This window comes from Amblyraja radiata, chromosome 29, assembly GCF_010909765.2.
Source record: "Amblyraja radiata isolate CabotCenter1 chromosome 29, sAmbRad1.1.pri, whole genome shotgun sequence".
In the NCBI taxonomy this organism is placed as follows: Eukaryota; Metazoa; Chordata; class Chondrichthyes; order Rajiformes; family Rajidae; genus Amblyraja; species Amblyraja radiata.
In genome coordinates, this window is record NC_045984.1 from 6,278,231 (window position 1) to 6,304,287 (window position 26,057).

General features: G+C 44.3%; 1 protein-coding gene across 2 annotated transcripts in view; it reads right to left on the minus strand.

Annotated features, from left to right (window-relative positions):
• Positions 1-838: 838 nt before the first annotated feature.
• The window catches only part of tmem79 (transmembrane protein 79), a 65,274-nt gene continuing 40,055 nt past the window's right edge, over positions 839-26,057 (minus strand). The window contains exons 3-4 of one of the 2 annotated variants that reach the window (XM_033046487.1): positions 7,251-7,464; positions 839-3,787 (exon numbers count right to left, since the gene is read on the minus strand). In XM_033046487.1, coding sequence (XP_032902378.1) covers positions 3,580-3,787; positions 7,251-7,464 — 422 coding nt within the window. In that variant the 3' untranslated portion in view covers positions 839-3,579. Of the gene's footprint in view, positions 3,788-7,250; positions 7,465-26,057 lie in introns of those variants that run through there. The other variant, XM_033046488.1, reaches the window with a different exon arrangement.

The window sequence follows — 26,057 nt, forward strand, 5'->3', positions numbered from 1 at the left end:
AACAAACAATTCGCTGTTATAGTTACAAAAATCCTCAGGAGAAATGTAATCCACATTTGCCGTGCTGCTGGCTTGAAGTGATGCACATTTTTCATGAAGAATTGATAAATTTGGCAAACAGCCTTCCTCAGTTTGTTAAAATATAGATTTATTGCTTGGACACACATTCTTCTCTTGGGTCTCCCATCTTTCTGCTGCACCTTCCAGATTTGTATTCCCAGATTTGGAATTCACTAATTGTTGTCTCTTAGTTTCCATTTTCAAATTCGACCATGCACTGCACAGTGAGTCTCGACTCCACATATCAGTTTCCCAATGAAGAAAGACAGATCACCATGGACATGAAGTGAATGAGATATGGTGGGTAGCAACCGAGAGGTCAACTTCACCTCAGCAAGGCCAGCAGCATAATCAAGGACGAGTCTCACCCTGGCCGCTCCCTCTTCTCCCCTCTCCCATCAGGCAAAAGGTACAGAAATGTGAAAACGCACACCTCCAGATTCAGGGACAGTTTCTTCCCAGCTGTTATCAGGCACTGAATCATCCTACCACAATCAAAGGCATTGAACTACTATCTACCTCTTTGGTGACCCTCTGACGAACCTTGATCAGACTTTGCTGTCTTTACCTTACACTAAATGCTATTCTATTATCACATGGGACATGGACATGGCAAGGGTCATTCCAAAGCTGATGATGACTGTGAGTGTTTTGGATGTGGGAATTTTGCCCATTTTGCAAAGATTCATGTTACCCTGCCAGGGTTCAAACTTGCAGAAGGTGTGGGAATAAAGACAATTTTGCAAAGAAATATCGAACCACAAACAAACCAAAGAGAAATGATGGAAAAACAAATACATTTGGAGGATCTGACAGTATCTATAAATGGCTCGGTTGTGATCATGTATTGTCTTTCTGCTGACTGGATAACACGCTTTTCACTGTACCTCAGTACACGTGACAATAAACTAAACTGACACTGAGAAGGATAGCTCTGCTTGACTTTGCCTGGAATTACAAGTGCTCCGAGAGTTATATATATGGAACGTATCTGACAAATGGGTAACACACCACAGTGCTTAGAGGTAGGTGTGTTGATGAACCAGCTCTCTTTCTGAATTCCAACGTGAATTATTAGTTTTATTCTAAGCAATAAGGGTCATGCTATGTGTCTGTGTGCCTGGTTTAAGTTATATTTGTCCATTCATTCAGCATAGAGACATAAATATACCCCCTGAATAGATACTTAGAATACTTTTAAGATATCCATCAGTTAAAGCCCCCCTTGGCAAAAGGCTGGAAACTTCAGAAATGACCAGTGTCCTTCAAATGTATGAAATTTAGTTTTTATTATGTGCTTTTGTGCTGATCAGGCTCAGAGTGTTAACCCTGTGAGATTAACAATTAATAGGAGTAATCTGGCTAATAATTAATAATGGCATCAGTCCACAGGACAGACACAAAGTGCTGGAGTAACTCAGCGGGTCAGGCAGCATCTCTGGAGAAAAGGAATAGGTGACGTTTCGGGTTGGAACCCTTCTTCAGACAGTACAGACTGACGGACGGGGGGACAGACGGACTGGAGGTAGGAAAAGGCCAGAACAAAACAGGGCCGGACCAAAACTGGCCTTTTCAATAGTTCCAGTTCCTCCTCCACCATCCCTTCTACTTTCAGTCTGAAGAAGGGTTCAGACCTGAAACACCACCTATTCACTTTCTCCAGAGATGCTGCTTGACCAACTGAGTTGCTCCAGCACTTGGTGTCTGCTTCGGTATAAACCACCATCAGCAGTTTTTTCCAACATATCAGTCCATAGGGCATGATTGTGATCATCCATCATCTGTACGTAGAACAACAGTACAGCACAGGAACAGGCCCTTCGGCCCACAACGTTTGTGCCGAACATGATGCCAAGTCAAACTGATCTCATCTGCTTGTACATGATCCATATCCCTCTATTCCATGCACTTCCATGTGCCTATCCAAAAACCTCTTAAACACCACTATCCTATCTGCCACCACTCCCACCTATGGCAATACGTTCCAGGCCCCCTGTGTAAGAAAACCTGCCCTGCACATCTCCATTAAACTCACCCCCTCTCACCTTATTCATAACTATGGCCTATAGTGTCGAACATTTCCACCCTGCGGAAAAAAGGTGCTGACTTTCTACCCTATCTATGCACCTCATTCTTCGCTCTATTTCACACTGCCTGCTCCAATATTCATTAGAATATAAATCTTTCCTAATTCAAGTGCAATGGGGAATATTTTATTGCTGATGGAAAATATTAATAATATTGGGTTGCGGTGTCATTAGTTGGAAGAAGTCATGAATCTTGCCATAAAATCTGTATAGATTCCAGACAATGCCGGTTCTTTATAACATGCTAACCTGAGGGTTATTTGTATCATTATGTACCTACCAGTTAGACGCTGGTCCACTCAACGCACTGCATTTTACAGCATTTTGAGCCCTGAGTTATCAGCGTCCAGTCAAGGGCTTCCTGAGTATATATTTGTGATAAATACTGGAAATATTTGTTGGTAACTTGTGTCTAATTCCACAACCTCCTCTTTTATTGCAATATCCCTGAGCTGAACCATGTTAGGCTTCATGGAATTCTAGGATGTTTTCCGTGCAGTCTCAGCACCTGAGACCGGCACTTCACAAATCCATCCACGCACATTTTTGTGGAGTTTCTCCACGCAAGACGGTAGCAATTCAGGGAAAGACTACGGAGTTTGCAAATGTCTCTTGGAGAAGGACATCATAACACTGGGTTGATGGCAATTTTGTATTTTTTTTTTTAGGTTTGTGGAATTCACCGCAGATGGCAAGAGCAGTAATATGATCTGAGCAGTAAAAATGAACACAGTCCTTTTCTTTTTTGATGGTGCTTTTTTCAGAGGTGCTCAGCCTGGATACAGGCCCTTTGGCCCGCAAAGTCGCGCCGACCACCGATTCACCTGTACACACGTTAGCTCCACGTTACCGACACTCCCATCCACTCTCTACACGTTAAGAGGCAATTTACAGAGACTAATTAATCTACAAAAAAACGCACGCCTCTTGGATATGGGACGAAACCGGAGCACCTGGAGGAAGCCCACGTGGTCACAGGGAGAACGTACAAACTCCGTACAGACAGCACCCGTCGTCAGGATCGAACCCGCTGTGAGACAGCAGCTCTACCAGCTGCATTGATAGTCATAGATTTCCTGACATATTGAAGTGGGCTCCAACTATGGTTGGTGTAGGATGTTCAGGACATCTGTACAAACTTGAACTGCATTATACAGAAGAGGATATTAGTGTTATGTCTAGATGCACAAAACATGTACACACACGGATCAATTGTTTGTTATTCTCAGCTAAAAGCACATATAGAGAGTCCAAATTCCAGGTAAGTTTTCTTGTTAAGATAGTCACGAGACAGCAACCTATTTGAGTCCAGTGCTCCGATGACAAAAGCGAATAGTGTTGCCTTTCTTCAATGTTCTCGGTATGGCCATATTCACACAATGTGATCATCTAATGCACCAGGACCTTGTGTAGATTGTTCGCATTGGATCATTCAACCCCCAAGGCCCCACCACCTCAGTCTTGGTGCGGGAGCTCGCGTGGGTCCTCCATTCTCAGCTGGGATGAAGTAGTGGTCTAATCCTAGCTCATACATGCAGTAGCAATTGTAGGCTAGCATCGCCAAGGTTGGGAAAAACGTCAGCCCAAATCCAAATCCACGGTAGGCGCTGCTCAATGCAGCCGTGATCCAGTACAGCAGCCTGCAACACATCGTAAGGCTCGTAAACCAAGTGATACAATCAGGATCTCTGACAAGTTAGTTGTGTCTCTGTCTCTGTGTCTGTCTCTCTGTATATCTGTCTCTGTCTCTCTCTGTCTCTCTCTGTCTCTCCTCTTGACTTGGCTCTGCCATTCGATCCTGGCTGACCTATTTTTCCCTCTCAAACACATTCTCCCACCTTCACCACATAATCTTTGAAGCACTTAATAATCAATAAACTTCTCTCTTTTGCTCCATCGAACCTGCCTGGCCAACTGAGCGTTTCATACATTTCAGGTTTTGTTTCAGACTTCCAGCATCTGCAATATTTTGCTTTGGAGCAACGTGGAAACAAGCCCTTTGGCCTAACATGCCCATACCAGCCAACATGTCCCAGCTACACTAGTCCCACCTGCCCGCGTTTGGTCCATATCCCTCCAAACCTGTCCTATCCATGTACCTATCTAAATGTTTCTTAAATGCTGGGAGAGCCCCTGCCTCAATTACCTCCTATGGCAGCTTGTTCCATACACCTACCATCATTTGTGTGAAAAAGCTGCCCCTCAGATTCCTATTAAATCTTCTCCCCTTCACCTTAAACCTATGTCCTCTGGTCTTTCGATTCACCTACTACAAGAGATTGTGCATCTACCCGATCTGGGGACTGGACTTTGTGCCTTCCCCCACAGTGGGAATCACTGTGGGGGGATGTTTTGGTGTTGAATTTCTTTATGAATACTGTGTTGTATTTTTATTAGTGTGCTGCATGGACATCAGAATTTCCCCTGAATAAGGGGATTAATAAAGTATTTATCTATCTATCTATCTATCTATCTATCTATCTATCTATCTATCTATCTATCTATCTATCTATCTATCTATCTATCTATCTATCTATCTATCTATCTATCTATCTATCTATCTATCTATCTATTCCTCTCATTAATTTATACATCTCTCTAAGATCATCTCTCAACCTCTTGCGCTCTAAGGAATAAAGTCCCAGTTTACTTAACCTGGCAATATCCTTGTAAATCTTCTTTGTACCCTTTCCAGCTTGACAACATCTTTCCTATAACACGGTGCCCAGAACTGAGCACAATACTCTAAATGCAGCTTCACCAACGTCTTATACAACTGCAACATGACCTCCCAACTTCTATACTCAATACTCTGACTGTTAAAAGCCAATATGCCAAAAGCCTTTTTGACCACCCTATCTCCCTGCGACTCCAACTTCAAGGAATCTGCACCTGCACTCCTAGATCCCTCTGCTATGCAACACTCTCCAGTCTGCTATGTCTGTACATTTATGGTTATAAGTGTGCACATTGGCATATCCATGTCAATCTGCACATGATGAAAAGAGCATAAACTATATTCTGGTAATTATTACTTTAATACAACTACTTGAAACATAGAAAATAGGTGCAGGGGTAGGCCATTCGGCCCTTCGAGTCAGCACAGCCATTCAATATGATCATGGCTGATCATCCAAAATCAGTACCCCGTTCCGGCTTTTTCCCCATATCCCTTGATTCCTAAGAGCTAAATCTAACTCTCTCTTGAATCCATCCAGTGGATTGGTCTCCACTGCCTTCTGTGGCAAACAAATTCCACTGATTCACAACTCTCTGGGTGAAAACGTTTTTACTCATCTCAGTCCTACCACTTATTCTTAAACTGTGGCCCCTGGTTCTGGACTTCCCCAACATCGGGAACATTTTTCCTGCATCAACCCTGTCCAATCCTCTAAGAATTTTATATGTTTCTATAAGATCCCCTCTCATCCTTCTAAATTCAAGCGAATACAAGCCCAGTTGACACTCATTCTCTCATCATATGTCAGCTCCGCCATCTCGGGAATTAACCTGGTGAATTTACGCTGTACTCCCTCAATAGCAATAATGTCCTTCCTCAAATTAGGAGACCAAAATCGCACACAATACTCCAGGTGCGGTCTCACCAGGACCCTGTACAACTGCAGTAGGACATCCTTCCTCCTAGACTCAAATCCTCTCGCAATGAAGGCCAACATACCATTAGCTTTCTTCACTGCCTGCTGTACCTGCATGCTTACTTTCAGTGACTGATGTACAAGCACACCCAGGTCTCATTGCACCTCACCTCCTAATCTGTCACCATTCAGATATTAATTTGCCTTCCTGTTCTTGCCACCAAAGTGGTAACCTCACATTTATCCACATTTTGACTGCATCTGCCATGCTTCTGCCCACTCACCCAACCTATCCAAGTCACCCTGCAGCCTCTTAGCATCATATACATCATAAAGCTGAAAGAACATGTCATGCTTTGTTCTGCTGTAGGAACAAACAGAACTATTCCAATCCGAGAGACAAACGGAAAACTATTTCCTCACCTGGTAAACTAGTTATTTTGTGTTTAGTTTAGAAATACAGCACGGAAACAGGCCCTTCAGCCCGCAGAGTCCATGCCGACTATTGAATACACACACGTTCACGCTAGTTCACACTAGTTATCACTGGGTGGTGGTAAGGACTAGAGAAATGGCTAATATTATTTCTATGATCCCTTGACCACATTCATACTGGTCCCACAGTCCAGCTTGAACTTGACTCAATGCAAAGATAAATCCTCGAGTGAATCCAAGTCTGTGTCCTCACTTACCTTGGACAGTCATAGAGTCATCGAATCGTACATTGTGGAAACAGGCCATTCGGCCCAACTTGCCCACGCCGACCAACATATCCCATCTACACCAGTCCCACCAGTCCATGCAGGCTCTAGAACCCTCTAAACCTATTCTTATCTATGTCCCTGTCCAAATATCTCTTAAATATAATGATAGTACCTGCTTCAACTGCCTTGTTCCATTTACCCGCTACCCCTTGTGAAAAAGGGTTTCCCCTCCGGTTCTTATTAAACCTTCACCTTAAAAAGTCCATTGGGAAAAAATCAGCCACTGTTAGCTTTAGAGAAATTGGTCGAGCCTCAGAGAGTGTTGGACAGAGAGATTTAGACTCTAGACTTTAGAGATCTGGTGTATAAACAGGCACTTCAGCTCACAGAGAAATCTCGACCAGTGATCACCCGCCCACTGGTTCTATCCTATACACTAGGGACAATTTACAGAATCAACCTGCAAACGTGCACATCTTTGGAGTGGGGGGGAAGGGGGGGGGGGGGGGGGGGGGATGAACTGAGGCACCCAGAGAAAACTCACGGCTCACAGGGAGAAGCTTTTAGGAAAAGCTATTTTGGACAAGTCTTCACTGAATCAGACGAGAGATGATATAAACTCCATACAGGCAGCGCCCGAAACATTGCCTATTTCCTTCGCTCCATAGATGCTGCTGCACCAGCTGAGTTTCTCCAGCATTTTTGTCTACCTTCGATTTTCCAGCATCTGCAGTTCCTTCTTAAAAACTCATAAAGCCATCTCTCTATAACTCATAAAGTGCCCACTTCATAGTAATCATCACCTTGCCACTGCAAAGAGCCCTGATAAGATGGGAATAATCTTCAGGTGCTCCTGATGTAGATAGGTCGCCATCACAGCCATGTTCATAAAGTAGATTATAAACTGTTCAATGGAGTTGCCAACGTATCTCTGATGAATAAGAACAGCACGAACGTTAGTGTCCAAGGGATCGATTGCAGTGGAGCATAGCCGGGACAGGGACCCGACCACAACACCTGGAAGAGATCAAAGGAGATCATCAATCGAGAGACAACCAGATCAGGAACAGAACAAAAATGTCTGAAAATAATTCTATTGTCATTTTCAACTCGAGATAATCCACATTATATAATTAAAAGAAGCTATTGGACAATCCATTCCGATGTGCCTTTTGGCTGAAGATAAAACTTGCCTCGATGGAGTAGTTTTCGAGATACAGCATGGAAACAGGCCCTTCGGCCCACACTAGTTCTGTGTTACCCCACTTTCTCATCCACACTAGGGGCAATTTTACCCACACGTCTTTGGGTTGTTTTAAGTCTCCCCTGAGTCAGACGATGGAGCGACCCACTGGTGGAATATTATTTTGTAATTATTATCTTATTTCATAATTATTTTAAAAGGTGACTCATTTAGTCAGTTCAGGCTTCACTGCCATGAATAAATTACCCACAGCATGCAGCTAATGCAAGAGGAAAGTGAGATAACATAGAACTGGTGTGGACAGGTGATCAATGGTCGGTGTGGACATTGTGAGCTGAAGGGCCAGTTTCGATGCTGTCTCTCCAAGTAAGCAAGTAAAATAATAGTGATCTAAAATCTTTGTTTAGAGTAAATGCGTTAGTCCAGAGATGCTGCCTTTCGCCCTGGGTTACTCCAGCATTTTGTGTCTTTCTTCAGTGTAAACCAGCATCTGCAGTTCCTTCCTACACATTTTGTCTGCTCCACTGTGAATTCTTCTGAAGGTATGTCTACTTTGATGAAGTTCTTCTCCTCTCTCCGACGAGAGTTCTGCCTAAAGAAGGGTCTCGACTCGAAACGTCACCCATTCCTTCTCTCCAGAGATGCTGCCTGTCCCGCTGAGTTACTCCAGCATTTTGTGTCTATCATTAATATCTGGGACCAGATGGATTACACTGACCCCTTGAAAGAGGTCCATGGAAACATGGAAACATAGATAATAGGTGCAGGAGGAGGCCATTCGGCCCTTCGATCCAGCACCGCCATTCATTGTGATCATGGCTGATCGTCCCCTATCAATAACCCGTGCCTGCCTTCTCCCCATATCCCTTGACTCCACTAGCCCCTAGAGCTCTATCTAACTCTCTCTTAAATCCATCCAGTGATTTGGCCTCCACTGCCCTCTGTGGCAGGGAATTCCATAAATTCACAACTCTCTGGGTGAAAAAGTTTTTTCTCACCTCAGTCTTAAATGACCTCCCCTTTATTCTAAGACTGTGGCCCCTGGTTCAGGACTCGCCCAACACTGGGAACATTTTTCCTGCATCTAGCTTGTCCAGTCCTTTTATAATTTTATATGGAAGTTCAGGGTTATCCACTGCTGACACCGTGGAATACCTTTGATTTATTTTTGTTTTAACAAAGAAAACAATTACAAGTTCATGTCTACTCCATCCCCTGTGGGAGGCGTGCAGGATGCCTTCTCTGTAATTGAGGGAGTTCAAGAGATTGTTTATTTTGTCTGCAGTTGTGGTAATGCACTGCGTATAGGAAAGATTAGTTTTCGAGGAGAGTCCATTTTCGAGATTGGCTAGGGCATGGACAATGTTAGATTACGTTAGATTTATCGTTGTTGCTAACAAAAGAGGTATTTGATGATGTATTGGAGATGGAAGATCAGGACATGGGGACAGGAGTATGTAGTCTAAATAATTAATGAAATGGAGAGCTGAAAGAATGTTCCCATAGAGTATAAATCAAGCACAGGTATTTAGAAGAAATGGGAAGGAAGTCTTTTCAGCAGGGGGGAGAGAGAAAGGCATAGAAATAGGGTTTAGGTTCATCCTCAGGTTTATTATCGTTGCGAGTACTGAGGTACAGCCAAAAGCTTTGTTCTGCGAGCTATCCAAGCAGATCTGAAAATACTATGGCACAGTAGTAAAGTTGCTGCCTTACAGTGCCACAGACCCAGGTTTGATACTGACTACGAGTGCTGTCTATGCGGAGTTTGTACATCATTCCGTACGGACTTTATCCCCGTGACCTGACTGTAAGTGTGTGTGTATCTATATAATATATATATATATATATCATTGTTCTATCTGGGACACAGGACAATAAAGCACTCTTGACGCTTGACTCTTGACAGTGGCAAATTCAATGGGTGAAGATTGTTTCCATTCACCCTCTTGTCTGAGGAAGGCAGGAAGTTAAGAAACAATCCGACTGCTTCGACGTAGGAATTTATTACCTGAATATAAAAATACATGTTTTAATTAAAGATTAATTACAGTAGTTGGAAAAGAACATGAAAATGAAATGCATTTCCATTCACAGGCGCAATGAGGTTTAGCTATGACTGAGGTAAAATTCCATTCTCTCCAAAGAAAATCCACATTTTAAAAATATTCCATTGAATTTTCAACAAGAATACAGCAGAGAGAAAAAATCAGGTCACTCAGCCCGAGCAGCCCGTGATAATTTTATAATTCAATAGAGCCTTCTCTGACTGCATCTCTACAAGCCTCTGCGTTTGAGTTTGAGTTTAGTTTCAAGAGAGAGATAGATATAGCTCTTGGGGCTAATGGAATCAAGAGATATGGGGGGAAAAGCAGCAACAGGGTACTGATTCTGGATGATCACCCATGATCATATTGAATAGCGGTGCTGGCTCAAAGGGCCGAATGGCCTACTTCTGCACCTACATTCTATGTTTATTGTCACATGTACCGAGGTACAGTGAAAAGCCTTTGTTGCGTGCTAACCAGTCAGCAGAAAGACAACACATGATTACAATCGAGCCGTTCACAGTGTACAGATACATGATGGAAGGAATAACGTGAATAATGTTTAGTGCAAGATAAATCCAGTAAAGGCTGATCAAAGATAGTTCAAGGGTTTCCATGTAGGTAGATAGTAGTTCAGGACTGCTCTCTAGTTGTGGGTGGGATAGTTCATTTGCCTCTAACCTTTTCTCCATGACGTTCTGACGTCCCTCACCTGTAATGTTTCCCTTTACCCTGTATCTGTGCACTATGGACGGCCTGATTGTAATCATGAAGATTACATCTTATCACTGCAACTTAAACTAGACTAAACTAAACTCACCTCTCCCTGTAGAGCAATTTTCAAATTGCTGCCACCAAATTGCAGTGTGAAGAACCAGTTAGTTTTCCCATTTAGGATGTATTTGGGTAGCAATTGTAGGCAATATTGAAAGTATTTTACATGTAATAATATGATAATTGCTATATAATTGCTCGTATCACATAATATTATAATTGCTATCTTGATGCTGCCATGACCTGCTTGTTTCTGTCTAACTGGTCCAATAAATCAGTGGAAAATGCCATTGCCGCCTACTACATTCTTCTCTTCATACAGATGTAATGCTGTTTCACTCCCACTCAGTAAGCTTTTATTTCTCTTTTCCATATTGCCTGCCATTGCCTTTCTTTTTGCAATTTTGCAGAGATCTCTGTACCCCTGTCTATGGAACGTTTCCTATACGATACCCATAACTCTACTTTGCACTCTGTATCTTCCCCTTTGCCCGACCTATTGTTTTTGAGTCTGGCTTGATTATATTTACGTACAGTTTTAGTCTAATTTAACACAGCGGGACAGGCAGCATCTCTGGACAGGGATGGGTGACGTTTCGGGTCCTTTCTTCAGCCAGATCCGAAACATCACCCATTCCTTCTCTCCAGAGATGCTATCTGTCCCACAGAGTTACTCCAGCTTTTTGTGTCTATCTTCAGTTTAAACCAGCATCTGCAGTTCCTTCCTACACATTTGGTTTAGTTTGGCTTAGTTTAGAGATGCAGTGTGTGGAAATAGGCCCTTCAGCTCACTGAGTCAGCGTGGACCAGCGATCCCAGCACGCTAACCTAACACTATCCTACACACTAGGGACAATTTACAATTTTACCACGCAAATTAACCTATAAACATGCAAGTCTTTAGAGTGTGGGAGGAAACCAGAGCTCCCGGAGAAAACCCACTCAGGTCACGGGGATAAAGTCCGTACGGAATGATGCACAAACTCCGCATAGACAGCACTCGTAGTCAGTATCAAACCTGGGTCTGTGGCACTGTAAGGCAGCAACTTTACTACTGTGCCATAGTATTTTCAGATCTGATTGGATAGCTTGCAGAACAAAGCTTTTGGCTGTACCTCGGTACTCACAACGATAATAAACCTGAACCTGAACCTAAACCCTATTTCTATGTCTTTCTCTCTCCCCCCTGCTGAAAAGACTTCATTCCCATTTCTTCTAAATACTTGTGTTTGATTCATACTCTATGGGAACATTCTTTCAGCTCTCCATTTCATTAATTATTTAGACTACATACTCCTGTCCCCATGTCCTGATCTTCCATCTCCAGTACATCATCAAATAACTCTTTTGTTAGCAACAACGATAAATCTAACGTAATCTAACATTGTCCATGATATTGATAGGGGACGATCAGCCATGATCACAATGAATGGCGGTGCTGGCTCGAAGGGCCGAATGGCCTTCTCCTGCACCTATTTTCTATTTCCCCCCCCCCCCCATTCCCCCCTCAAGAATCACTTGCAATAAATGTTGTACCCTTTATCCTTAATCTTTGCACTAAATGTTGTATCCGTTATCCTTTATCTTTGCACTGTGGACAGCGTGATTGTATTCATGTATAACTTATTTTTAAAGGTAGACAAAAGTGCTGGAGAAACTCAGCAGGTGCAGCAGCATCTATGGAACGAAGGAAATAGGCAACGTTTCGGGCCGAAACCCTTCTTCTGACTTATTTTTAAACTGGATAGCACCATTCCTCGGTACACATGGCAATAATAATAATCTCAACTAAGCTCGGCACCACAGTTCTTCACTCACACCCATTCCTGCTTGTGCCTTCAACTGGTCAGTTCTCAAATTCTCTATCCAAATCTCTCCTTCTCACCAAAGACAGACACAAGGTGCTAGAGTAACTCAGCGGGTCAGGCAGCGTCTCTGAAGAAAAAGGATGGGTGACGTTTCGGGTTGGGACCCTTCTCCTCACCCCACCTCTTTCACCCTTTAAGGTACAACTGCCTGGTAGAGTGGATTGTTGAAGATGCAAAAGGCTTGGGATATAGACAGGTTAAACGTGTGGGCAAGCATGTGGCAGATGGAATACAATACAGAAACAGGTGAGGTCACCACTTTTGTAGAAATAGGAGAGATGCAGAATATGTTTCAACTTTGACGCTCAGAGTGACCTGGTTGTATGGATTACTGACAGTTAACTTACAGTTCCAGAGAGCAATAAGCAAGAATATGGGCACAGCACACTCATGGTCTTAATATCTGTGATAGATCTTTCGTATTAGTATTTTGTATTAGTGAAAAATACAAGAGCCTAAAGGGGGTTGACTGTATAGTTGTGGAGATGTTAGAGAGTCTTGATCAAATGGACATAGCTTCAAGATAGTTTCAAGATAGATTCTTGATTAGTATGGGTGTCAGGGGTTATAGGGCGAAGGCAGGAGAATGGGATTAAGAGGGAAAGATAGATTCGCCATGATTGACTGGCGGAGTATATTTGATGGGCCGAATGGATTAATTCTGCTCCCATCATTTATGAACTATAAGACATTTGGACAGGTACATAGATAGGAGGTCTAGAGGGATATTGGCCAAATGTTGACCTGTGAGACTAGTTTAGGTGGGACATCTTGGTCAAAGTTGGGGAGAAGGTGCAGCATCCGTGCTGTATGATTCTATGAGGCCAATCGTTTGGAACTGAGGTAGGTAGAAGTCAGTGAACCTTTAGAATTCTCTGTCCCAGACAGTTGTGAAAGATAGATTGTTCAAAGTATCTAGATACATGTCTGGAAGATTGAGGAATTGAGAGCTCTGTGGAAGAGACATGACAATAGGCAATAGACAATAGGTGCAGGAGCAGGTCATTTGGCCCTTCGAGCCAGCACCACCATTCAATGTGATCATGGCTGATCATCCCCAATCAGTTCCTGCCTTCTCCCCATATCCCCTGACTGAGGGAATATGGTGACCATGGGGAAGGTTATTAGCTATTTAGCTAATTATTAATTTAATTAATAGATAGCTAATAAATGTAGCTATTTATCTAGCTCTCTCTTGAAAGCATCCAGAGAACCTACCTCCACCGCTCTCTGAGGCAGAGAATTCCACAGACTCACCACTCTCTGTGAGAAAAAGTGTTTCCTCGTCTCCTTTCTAAATGGCTTACCCCTTATTCTTAAACTGTGGCCCCTGGTTTTGGCTCCCTGGCTAGGGAACATTTCCTGCCTCTAGTGTGTCCAAGCCCTTAACAATCTTATATGTTTCAATGAGATTGCCTCTCATCCTTCTAAACTCCAGAGTGTACAAGCCCAGCCGCTCCATTCTCTCAGCATATGACATAGAGGATGATTTGAAGACTTAGATAGATGAGTAATGATGGGGTATGCTCGAAGGGTCTGATGGCCTATTCTTTCTCATGCTTCTCATGTTCTCATTCCACCCTTTGTGACTGGCCCAACTATGTAATAAAACCAGTTCTGATATTTTAGCTCAGTGCCACTTTCCTGTATTATACCCACAAGGCATTAATATCTAAAGATCTATCAATCCATACCTTAAATATACTCAGCAAATGATCCAGCCCATCTACTTTGGGTAAATCTGTGGAATTCATTGCCACAGACCGCTGTGGAGGCCGAGACTGGGTATTTTTAAATCAGAGATTGACTGATTCTTGATTAGTATGGGCGTCAAATGTTATGTGGAGAAGACAGGGTTGAAAGGGAAAGACAGATCAGCAATTATTGAATGGCAAACTAGACTCGATGTGCCACGTGACCTGATTCTGTTCCTACGACTTATGAACATGAGCTTATTGTAAGATGATTTGCGCACAAGAGCAATGATAAAGGATGAAACTACATCTGGAATATTGCATAGGAAGCTAATCTCCTTACCCAAAGGACAATATGCCTGTGGTAATGGGACTTCAGCTGAGAGTTTGGATGGATTTGTGGCATGGTAATTTGCCATATGTGAAAAGATTAAGAAGACTGGGCCCTTTATCCTGTTAGGATTATAAAAACGGGAGGTGATCTCGTTGAGACATACAGGACCTGACAGGGAGGATGCCGGGGTGATGCTCGGGTGTTCAGAACCAAAGGCCGCAGTCTCAATATATGAGGTCAGCCATTCAAGACTGATGTAACTAAGAATTTCTTCAAGCAGAGGGAGTGAATCCTTGCAATTCTCCACCCAAACTCCACCCGAGACACACTTTGTTTGGCATTTATCAAGTAGCAACCACACGAAGGGGAGAGAAAAATACAATCATAGGATTTGAGGAAAATTAATGTTAATCTCAAAATCCTTTATTAAAAAGTCACTTTTTAAAAACTTGGATTAACCTCCTGGATAGGACAGGTTTAGAGGGATATGGGCCAAACGCAGGCAGGTGGGACTAGTGTAGATAGGACATGTTGGTCGGTGTGGGCAAGTTAGGCTGTAGGGCCTGTTTACATGCTGTGTGACTATGAATCTAAAAAGGAAATTATTCATTTTCCCTCAGAAATGAGGCATTACTAACAAATGCAATATTTTTTACCAATCCCTATGAAATGTTGAAATACCAAGTCATTTAAGAGTCATCATATTGTTTGATCTGCCCACTATCCGAGTTAAAAATGGCAAATTTCCTCTCTTGAAGGGAAACCAGTTATTTTTTTATACCAATTATACCAAGATTTTATTATTATTCTGGATTATTAACCAAATATCTATTCTACTGCGGCCATAGTGGCATTTTACAGCTCCAGAGAAAGTCAGAGAGTCACACAACAGGCCCTTTGGCCCGCAGTCCGTGCTGACCAAGAGGCATAGAAGCTAGTCCCATTTGCAGCTCGTTCTATATGTCCACCACCCTGTTTGAAAAAGATTCCCCTCAGCTTGGTATTAAATCTTGCCCCATCCAATGTCCTCTGGTCTTGTCCAAAGATCTTAGATCTAAGATCTTTGGTCTTGTCTCCCAGACCCTAAGTGAAAGACTCAGTGCATTCACCTTATTGATTCACTTCATGATTTTATACACCTCTATATGATCTCTCCTCAGTCTCATGTGCTTCATGGAATAAAGCTCGAGCCTGTCCAACCACTTTGTCTAGCTCAGGGCCTCTGTGTAAATATTCTCTGCACTCTTTCCAGCTGAATAGCATCCTTCCTACAGCAGGGTGACCAGAACTGAACACAATACGCCAAATGCGGCCTCACCAGCGTCTTGTACAACTGTGCTTCTGTTGAATTTGTAGACAAAGCAACCTGATACAAGTGCATTGAACACTGTTGCAGATTGGAATTTAAACCCAAGGGCTACTGATGGAATGAATTGTGTTTTGAAATAATCTTTCATTCTGCGATGTGTTTTGGGGAATTGTCTTTCAACAGCAGTTACTGGGATAGGTCATTCTGCTGCTTGCAGGTCCCCCCACAATGTTGGCCATGGTATGTTGTTCATGACTTCTCTCTTCCGCTCCAGCAACAGAGGCTACGATTTTAGCTGCCAAATCCCCAAACTCTAAAATTCCCTTCCTGCCTTCCCACCTCTGAGACTTAAAATCTCCTCCTATGATCAAGCACCCCGAATATCTGTCACAAATGTTAAAACAAAACACAAAGTGCTGGAGTAACTCTGCAGGTCGGGCGGCATCTTTGGAGAACATGGATAGGTGACGTTTTGGGGTCAGGACCCTTCCTCAGACTGGTCCTTTGGTCTGAAGAAGAATCTTGATCTGAAACGTCACCAATCATATTCTTCAGAGATGCTGCCTGACCCTCTGAGTTACTCCAGCACTTTGTGTTTTTTTTGTAAACCAGCATCGGCTTCTATAGATGTCAAAATATATCGGAGGATGCTTGTGATTTTTAAGGTACATTTAAGGTGCTATATTCATTCAAATACTCTGCTCATTCAACCCTTTGTTTTTACTTAATAAAACGGGAAAGCTTTCATTTCCCAGAGATGAAGATCCTTCAAGAAGCTCATGGCCAATTCTACACCACAGGTTAGATGAGGACGTGCCATTGAGAACAGAGAGGAAGCCGGTGTGGGTGGGGGAAAGAGGGGCTGCTGAGAACAAAGACAGACCATTGGGGGCTAAACGGAATACCTTTATTAGCGCCTTATACTAAGCCATTACTTTTTGGCTACTTGTGCATGCAACACAAATGCAACATGTCATCAATAAAATATAATTCATTCATTCATTCTCATCCTCGCCCATCAATATATATCCCATGATTTCATTGCTTTTCCAAAATCCAGCAATCGCACTCTCGAAAATCCCCGCACATTGCACTGTCATCATTCTGGAAGAGAAAACTCCAAAGATTCGCAAACCGCTGAGAGAAGATATGTCTACTTTTCTCAAGCCTAAAGACTGGCCTCTTATTCAGGTTTAACCCAACCTCTTAATGATGCTGCTGCCTCTTAGATTCAATGCTCTGAGTCTGATTCATATTAGTCTCAATTAGATCACCTCCCTTTCCCTTAAAGATTTTGGAAAAATGTCCTTAATTTCACTAGGGAGTAAAACCCTCCCTGGTCTCTGGCTTTGTGGGACAGCTGGAAGAATAATTAGGAAAAACGCAGCTCAAGATTCTGTGAATCTGAATTAAAGAACATCTGCTAGAGTCGAGAAATGATAGTCTCAGGTGAACAAAACAACTCTAAAAGGATAATTATTTCCATGGAGAAGCTTGGAAAATATGTAGGAGTAGAATTAGGCCATTCGGCCCCTCAGGTCTATTCCTCCAATATATCATGGCTGATCTATCTTTCCCTCTCAACCCCATTCTCCTGCCTTCACCCCATAACCCCGAACACCTATAAACATAGAACATAAGCAGGTACAGCACACAAACAGGTGCTTCGGTCCACAATGTCTGTGCCGAACATGATGCTAAGCTAAACTAATTTCCTCTACCTGCACATGATCTATATCCCTCCATTCCCTGCATATCCATGTACCTATTGTAGAGCCTCTTAAACACCACCATCATACCTGCCTCCATCACCACTTCTGTCAGCAAATTCCAGGCACCCACCAACCTCTGTGTAAAACCTTGCCCTGCACATCTCCGTTTAAACATTGCCCCTCTCACCTTAATGCTCTGCCCTCTAGTTTTAGTTTAGTTTAGTTTAGAGATACAGTGTGGAAACAGGCCCTTCGGCCCATCGAGACTGCGCCATCCAGCGATCACCCATACACTAGTTCTAACCTGCACATTAGGGAGAATTTGGAGAGGCTAATTAACCTACAACCCACATGTCTTTGACATTTCCACCGGGCTGCGCAGTGGCGCTGCGGTAGAGTTGTTCCTTACAGCGCAGGGACGCTGGTTCGATCCCGACTATGAGCGCTGTCTGTACGGAGTTTGTACGTTCTTCCCATGACCGCGTGGGTGTTCTCCGAGATCCTCGGTTTCCTCCCACACTCCAAAGACGTACTTTGTCCCTAGTGTGTGTAGTGGGGATCGATGGTCGGTGCAGACTTAATGGGCCGAAGGGCCTGTTTCCACACTGTATCTCTAAACTAAACTAAATTTCCACCCTGGGGGTAAGGTTCCGATGGTCTACACTTTGTATGCCTCAACAATAAAGTTTGGGAAAAACACACTGCTCAAAGTACTTCTTCCCATGTGTACATGAAGACATGGAACTATTACAGTGACTCTAGATGGAACATAATTATGAGAGAAGCATGATGGCGCAGCGGTAGATTTGCTGCTTTACAGCGCCAGAGACCCGTGTTCGATCCTGACTATGGGTGGTGTCTGTACGGAGTTTGTACATTCTCTCCCTGATCGCGTGGGTTTTCCCCAGGTGCTCCAGTTTCCTCCCGTACTCCAAAGACATACAGGTTTGTAGGTTAATTGGCCTCTGTAAATAGTTTCTAGTGTGTAGTGTACGGGAATCACTGGTTTGCATGGACCTGGTGGGCCAAAGGGCCTGTTTCCACGCTGTACCTCTAAACTAAACTCAGTTAGACTAAACCAAAGATCCTATAGCGGAGCAAGATAGATCACTCCTGCTAAAACCATGGCTGACATGTAGTACGCAACGGAACGTAACGCAACGGAACGTAACATGGGCCTTTTTTTCATCCATTTCCGTAACCCGACCCGACCCGACTCGCAGTGTAATCAACGTTGCGAGGGAACAGTTTGTTTTAATAAATTTAATAAATTAAAATTCTGAAAATGAGGAGAAGATTTTTACCAAATAACTTTTATTTTTACGAGGATGTTTCCATAACCGGCTTCCGTCTCCGTACTAGTTATCTTTGCTCCGCTATGGGATCTTTGGAGCGGAGACGGAAGCCGCTTATGGAAATGGGGCCGAAAATTACCCATAAATCTGCCTATGACCGTACTACGTCTTTTTCATCGAATGGACTATCTTGCTCGCTATAGGATCTTTGGACTAAACCACACTATCACGTTGGCTTCTCCCTTAGAAATCCGTGAACAATTAACTGCATACGCACCTCTCTCCGGGAAGAGGAAATATTTCCTGTTCTTCCACTTAGTGTCAGAAACAAGTGATAATCTCTTCCTAAAATGTATTCTATGTCCTTGTTAATAGCCAGACCGTACCCCTGCCTCAATACTTCCTGTAGAAGTGAAGCCCCAGGCACTGTTTCAGAGCACAAGGCTCCATTGTTAAAATATTCCCTGTGGTGCCTCATTAAAAGTGCAATCCATCTTGCTAACTGAGCCCAGGCTGCCAGTAAGGCTGAGGCTTGCTGCCTTCAGTTAAAGCGAACTGTGTGAAACACATTGAAACGCATATCCCTTTCAAAACTTTGCAGGCTACCATGTACGGCCTATGTCCAGTTTACAATGGACTTCAGTTGCACTGTGTTGGACGGGGTAGTGGGTGAAGAATAGACCATGGAGTGTCACAGAGAGTCGTACAGTGTAAAAACAGGCGTTTTGGCCCAACTTGCCCATGCTGACCAACATGCCCCATCTACACTAGTCACATCCAAAGATCCTATAGCGAGCAAGATAGTCCACTTGACGAAAAAGATGTAGTGCGGTCATGGTCAGATTCATGGGTAATTGAAGGCCCCATTTCCGTACCCGGCTTCCGTCTCCGCGCCAAAGATCCCATAGGATAATAGTGCGGAGACGGAAGCTGATTACGGAAACATCCTCGTAAAAATAAAAGTTATTTGGTAAGAATCTTTTCCTCATTTTAAGAATTTAAATTTATTAACACAAACTGTTCCCCCGCAACGTTGATTACACTGCCAGTCGGGTTGGGTTCAGTTACGGAAATGGTTGAAAAAAAAGCCCACGTTCCGCTCCGTTGCGTACTACACGTCAGTCCATTGCATTTAGCAGGAGTGGATTATCTTGCTCCACTGTAGGATCTTTGGACCCATCTGCCTGCTATTGGCCCTTATCACTCTAAACCCATCCTATCCATGTACCCATCTATTTGTTAAACGCTGCAAAAGTCCCTGCCTCAACTACCTCCTCTGCCAGCTCGTTCCATACACCGACCACCCTCTACATATAAAAGTTATGCCTCAGGTTCCTATTAAATCTTTTCCCCCTCACCTTAAACCTATGTCCTCTGGTTCTTGATTTCCCTACTCTGGCCAAAAGACTCTGTGCATTTACCCCATCTATTCCTCTCATGATTTTATACACCTCTATAAGATCACCTGCTATCCTCCTGCGCTCCAAGTAATAGACCTGGCTGGGTTGGGCAGGGCAGGGATATATATGGTGGAGTGTGTGAAGGGGATATCACCAAATGGATTCATTCAAATGTGTCCTGCCAACACACTGCTCCAGCAATGTCTTCTCAGTTCATAAAGACATACAGCAAGGAAACTGGCCCTTCGGCCCATCGAGTCCACACTAGCTCTATGTTATCCCACTTTCACGTCTACTCTCTGCACTGGGCCAATTTACCAACAAACCCGCACGTCTTTGGGATGTGGGAGGAAAGCGGAACACCCAGAGGAAACCTACATAGTCACAGGGAGAACGTGCAAACTCCACACAGACGGCATCCCAGGTCAGGATCGAACTCCAGTCTCTTGCGCTGTGAGGCAGCAGCTCTACCAGCTGCACCAAACCTGTTCATGCCACCCAAGATGCCTCACATGAGCTAGTCCCATTTGCCTGCACCTGGGCCCGAATCCCTCTGGAGATCATGGATTGGAGCTGTTTCTGGTCGGGTCTGAAAGATCCTGACTCGTAACATCACCTATCCATGTTCTCCAGGGATGCTGCCTGACCCGCTGAGTTACTCCAGCAGTTTGTGTCCTTACAGTTAAATGGGACTAGCTTAGATGGGGCAGTTTGTTCGGCATGGGCTGGTTGGGCTGAAGGGCCTTTTCCCCTGTTGTATGACTCCGTCTTCAGCTATTCACACTTTGCTGTTTTCAGTCAGCTGTCAAATAGCCGGCTGCAAGAGATAGCTAGTGATCATCTCCTCAATTACACTTCCAATTAGAGAGCCAAGTCAGCAAGGTCCCTGTCCAAACAGTGGCTCCTCGGTCTACACCACCTACTCCAAGCACATTAACTTTGACAAATGAAAAACATTCCAATCACTCCCCCAAAGCTTCTTTTAAATCATGGAGGCTTAAAATTCTGCAAAGAAAACAAAAAATAACGAGAAGTGTTCAGCAGGTCAGAAAACATCTGTAGGGAGAGAAATAAGGGAATGTCGATTCTGTCGATTCTGTCAATATTGTCAATATTCCAGTAAATGGGCTTAATTAAAGCACTAGAAGCTCTAGGCTCTAGGGACGGGACAGTGACCCAGCGGTAGAATTGCTGCCTTACGTATCACTGATGGGGATGAGTCAGAGTATAGAAGAGAGATCGAGCAACTGTCCATATGGTGCCAGCACAATAACCTGGCCCACAACACCAGCAAAACCAAGGAACTGATTGTGGACTTTGGAAGGAGTAGGAGGGGGACCCACAGCCCCAGTTTATATCAACGGGTCGATGGTTGAAAGGGCCAAGAGCTTCAAATTCCTGGGCGTGCACATCTCTGAAGATCTTTCCTGGTCCGAGAACACTAATGCAATTATTAAGAAAGCTCATCAGCGCCTCTACTTCCTGAGAAGATTACGGAGAGTCGGATTGTCAAGGAGGACTCTCTCTAACTTCTACAAGTGCACAGTAGAGAGCATGCTGACCGGTTGCATCGTGGCTTGGTTCGGCAACTTGAGCGCCCTGGAGAGGAAAAGACTACAAAAAGTAGTAAACACTGCCCAGTCCATCATCAGCTCTGACCTTCCTTCCATCGAGGGGATTTATCGCAGTCGCTGCCTCAAAAAGGCTGGCAGCATCATCAAGGACCCACACCATCCTGGCCACACACTCATCTCCCTGCTACCTTCAGGTAGAAGGTACAGGAGCCTGAAGACTGCACCAACCAGGTTCAGGAATAGCTACTTCCCCACAGCCATCAGGCTATTAAACCTGGCTCGGACAAAACTCTGATCATTAATAACCGATTATCTGTTATTTGCACTTCATCAGTTTATTTATCCATGTGTGCATATATTTGTATCATGGTATATGGACACACTGATCTGTTTTGTAGTAAATGCCTACTATGTTCTGTGTGCTGAAGCAAAGCAAGAATTTCATTGTCCTATACAGGGACACATGACAATAAACTCACTTGATCTTGAACTTGAACTTACAGCGCCAGGGATCCATTTCAATCCAGACTACGGGTGCTGTCGGTACAGAGATTGTACGTTCTCCCCATGACCTGCGTGGGTTTTCTCCGGGTGCTCCGGTTCCCTCCCACACGTCAAAGACGTAAGGGTAATTGGCTTGTAAAATTGTAAATTGTTCCTAGTGTGTGTGGGATAGTGTTCGTTTGAGGGGATCACAGGTCGGCGCGGACTCGGTGGGCCGAAGGGCCTGTTTCTGTGCTGTACCTCTAAACAAAACAAATCTAATCTGAACCAAGGGAGGGGGGTCAGACAGTGTTATTGGAGGGTGAATTTACAGTTCTCGTGGCTTTTCCCATACTTTGTATAAAGCAGAAAGAAGCCATCCCGATTGTAACGGCCAAGTTAGAAAACCTACGGTGAAGCTACAGTCAAAATTTGTGACTTTTAGACTTTACTTTAGAGATACTGCACGGAAACCCACTGAGTCCGTGACAACCAATGATCACCCCATACACTAACATTATCCTACACACTAGGGACAATTTACAATTTTATTGAAGCCAAATTAGCCTTCAAATGTGTACGTCTTTGGAATGTGGGAGGAAACCAGAGATCCCGGAGAAAACTCTACCGCTGCGCCACTGTGCTGCCCCTAGTTACCAATGTTACCAATAAAGTACAGTGTCCATTCACCAATATCGCTAAGGGTTACAGATACCATTGTCTACCGAGCAGAGTTCTGGATTCTGTGTAGGATTTGGCAGCAAGAACGTGGGTGGTATTTCAGCTGCCTAACTAATGATCTTGCACCTTCAACAACATCTAACCCAGCACTGACCAAGATTCAGACCAAATACCATGAACTCAGTGAAAGTTCGAGGAGGTTCCAAGAGACAACTGGCCTGTTCCTCGGATTGTGTGATTGTTTCGCATGTCATTACTGTCCACCTTTCTGTGGGTATCACACCGTAGTGACCCACCAGCAAGGGAGAGAATCACAACCAACCAGCCAGCTCTCCTTCTGTCTGCATTGCTCAGTCAAGTGGGGGCGTTTGGGGCAGCACGGTGACACAGTGGTAGAGTTGCTGCTTTACAGCGCCAGTGACCCGGGTTCGAGCCTGACTATGGGTGCTGTCCGTACGGAGTTTGCACGTTCTCCCTGTGACTCCGGTTTTCACCCACACTCCAAAGACGTGCAGGTTTGTCGGTTAATTGGCTTCTGTAAATGCTAAATTGTACCAAGTGTGTAGAATAGTGCTAGTGCACGGGGTGATCGCTGGTCGGCGCGGTTCTCGGTGGGCCGAATGGCCTTTTTCCATGCTGTATCTCTAAAGTAAATCTGGGTCTAGATCCAGGAGGAAGCCATCGCCAGAAGAGTCTTGAGACTATTTCAAAAGGAGGGGCCTGTTTCCGCGCTGCATCTCTTAAGTCTAAAGTCTAAGTGAATGCACACAGCTGGCATCCATTGAACTCAGCACACAGAGGAAGAACCATACGCAGGAATGCACACTGCTGCCGTTCTCCAGAACAGGTCAAGTCTGAGTTATTGGTGTGCGGTGAAACACAAACAACACATTGTACCTGCGTGTGACAAGGGAAGGAAGGCCCGAGCCCAGCTGTGCAATGAATCCCTTTCCCCCTGTAGTCTGTGCTACTCTTCGGATGAACGATGGGAGTGAGCAACAGGACAGGTAAACTCTGCTACTGATTACAGATCGGCTCAGTTACAAAACTAGAAGCTGGCCTAAAACTGAGGGGGCAAATTCGACCCGACGATCAGCGCGGTTTTCTCCCGATGAGGTAGAAATTGACCGCCACACCCAGTCTAGGCGGCACATTTCCTGGGGGGATTTTCAAGTGCGCTCTTGTAATCTTGTCCGGCTTAAAGGAAGTGCCGGACAACTAGACGTCGGAAATATCGGTGGTAGACTTGTAATAACCAATCTCACTGGCGTAATCGAGGGTAAAACCACAAAACAAATGTACCTGAAACTTTCTGAAAAGAACTATCTTGGAAATATATTTATCCAGGCATAGACCTGGCAAGGCAGAAAAGGACACAGAGTGCCGGAGTAACTCAGCGGGTCATGCAGCATCTCTGGAGAACATGGATCGGTGACGTTCGGTTCGGGACCCTTCTTCAGACCCGGCCCCAGCAGGGCAGACTCTGACCCGACCTGAATCACATTCATTGTTCGACTACAATCCACAACTTTGCTGATATGAAGCCAACACATCGTCAGCCCTGGGGGTCTTGGGTGGGGGACCCAGTCTTTACTGCAACTCCCCCCTTCTAAGAATTGAGCTGAAGCCATAACTCTGTCAACTCGTGATTCTTTCCAAAGTAAATAAAATGGTGTGGTGTGATGAAAGGCTGATAGGAGCTTCAAGTGGACAAAGCAACTTCTGTTAGGCTTGCCTACAATAGGTCTGGGAGACGGCAACACTGAATTAACTGACTTTAATACATGGGAGCATAAGAAGTAAGATTTTTTAAATTAGTGATGTATTTTGTTGCATTCTGGTCAAAAATACAAGTCGGATCCTGAGGAAAGGATTAAGGCGACCAATAACATGGGCAAATGTAACCAGTTCCTGATCTTTTGTTGCCATCCTTGCAATCCAAGAAGAGTGCAGCACCAGAAACCCGGGTTCGATCCTGCCCTCGGGTGCTGTCTGTGTGGAGTTTGCACGTTCTCCCTGTGACGGCGTGGGTTTCCTCCGGGTGCTCCGGTTTCCTCCCACACTCTAAAGACGTGCAAGGTCTGTAGGTTAATTGGCTTCTGTAAATTTTGCCTCGGGCGTAGGATGTGGAACCGAGATAACCTAGAACTAGTGTGAACGGGTGATCAATAGTCGGCGCAGACTCGGTGAGCTAAAGGGCCGGTTGTATCTCTAAACTAAACTAAGTGTTTACACTAAACACAACTAAATAAAAGAAAATTTTAAAATCTATCAGTTCGTTGCTACTCATACAGTAATTGGCATGTAAGGATTTTATTTGCCTTGATGTTTTAATGAATTTAGGGAACAGTAAATACTAGTCAGGCCTCCCACCCATTGCCAACAATGTTAAGATTAAAGCAGTTGCTTTCAGTCCAATGTTTAATATGTATCTGGGAAGGCCCAGTGGGAGATGGCATTGTCCTGTCAGTATTTTATTACTAATAATAATAATAATGGATGGGATTTATATAGCGCCTTTCTAATACTCAAGGCGCTTTACATCGCATTATTCATTCACTCCTCAGTCACACTCGGTGGTGGTAAGCTGCTTCTGTAGCCACAGCTGCCCTGGGGCAGACTGACGGAAGCGTGGCTGCCAATCTGCGCCTACGGCCCCTCCGACCACCACCAATCACTCACACACATTCACACACATTCACACACAGACAAAGGTGGGTGAAGTGTCTTGCCCAAGGACACAACGACAGTATGCTATGCACTCCAAGCGGGATTCGAACCGGCTACCTTCTGGTCAGGATGAGGTCAAGGTTGATCACAGAGACAATGGGAGTCAAACCTTCACACTGTCCCAGACTGACGTGACATGCTGTTATTAAATAACACTGTGTTATTTTACAGCTGAGCAAATGATTAGGACACCCAGTAACACTGGAAAATTCAACCTATTCCCGATCTCCTGGCCTCCATCCTGACAATATTTTAAGCACAGAGCCGCTGCCTCACAGCTCCAGAGACCCGGGTTCGATCCTGACCTCGGGTGCTATCTATGTGGAATTTACACGTCCTCCCTGTGACCGTGTGGGTTGTCTTCGGCTGCTCCGGTTTCCTCCCACACCCCCAGAAACGTGGAGGGTTGTAGGTTAGTTGTCCTCTGTGAATGTCCCCTTGTGTGTTGAGGGTGATGTGAAAGTGGGATAACATCGAGTTAGTGTGAACGGGTGATCGATGGTCAGC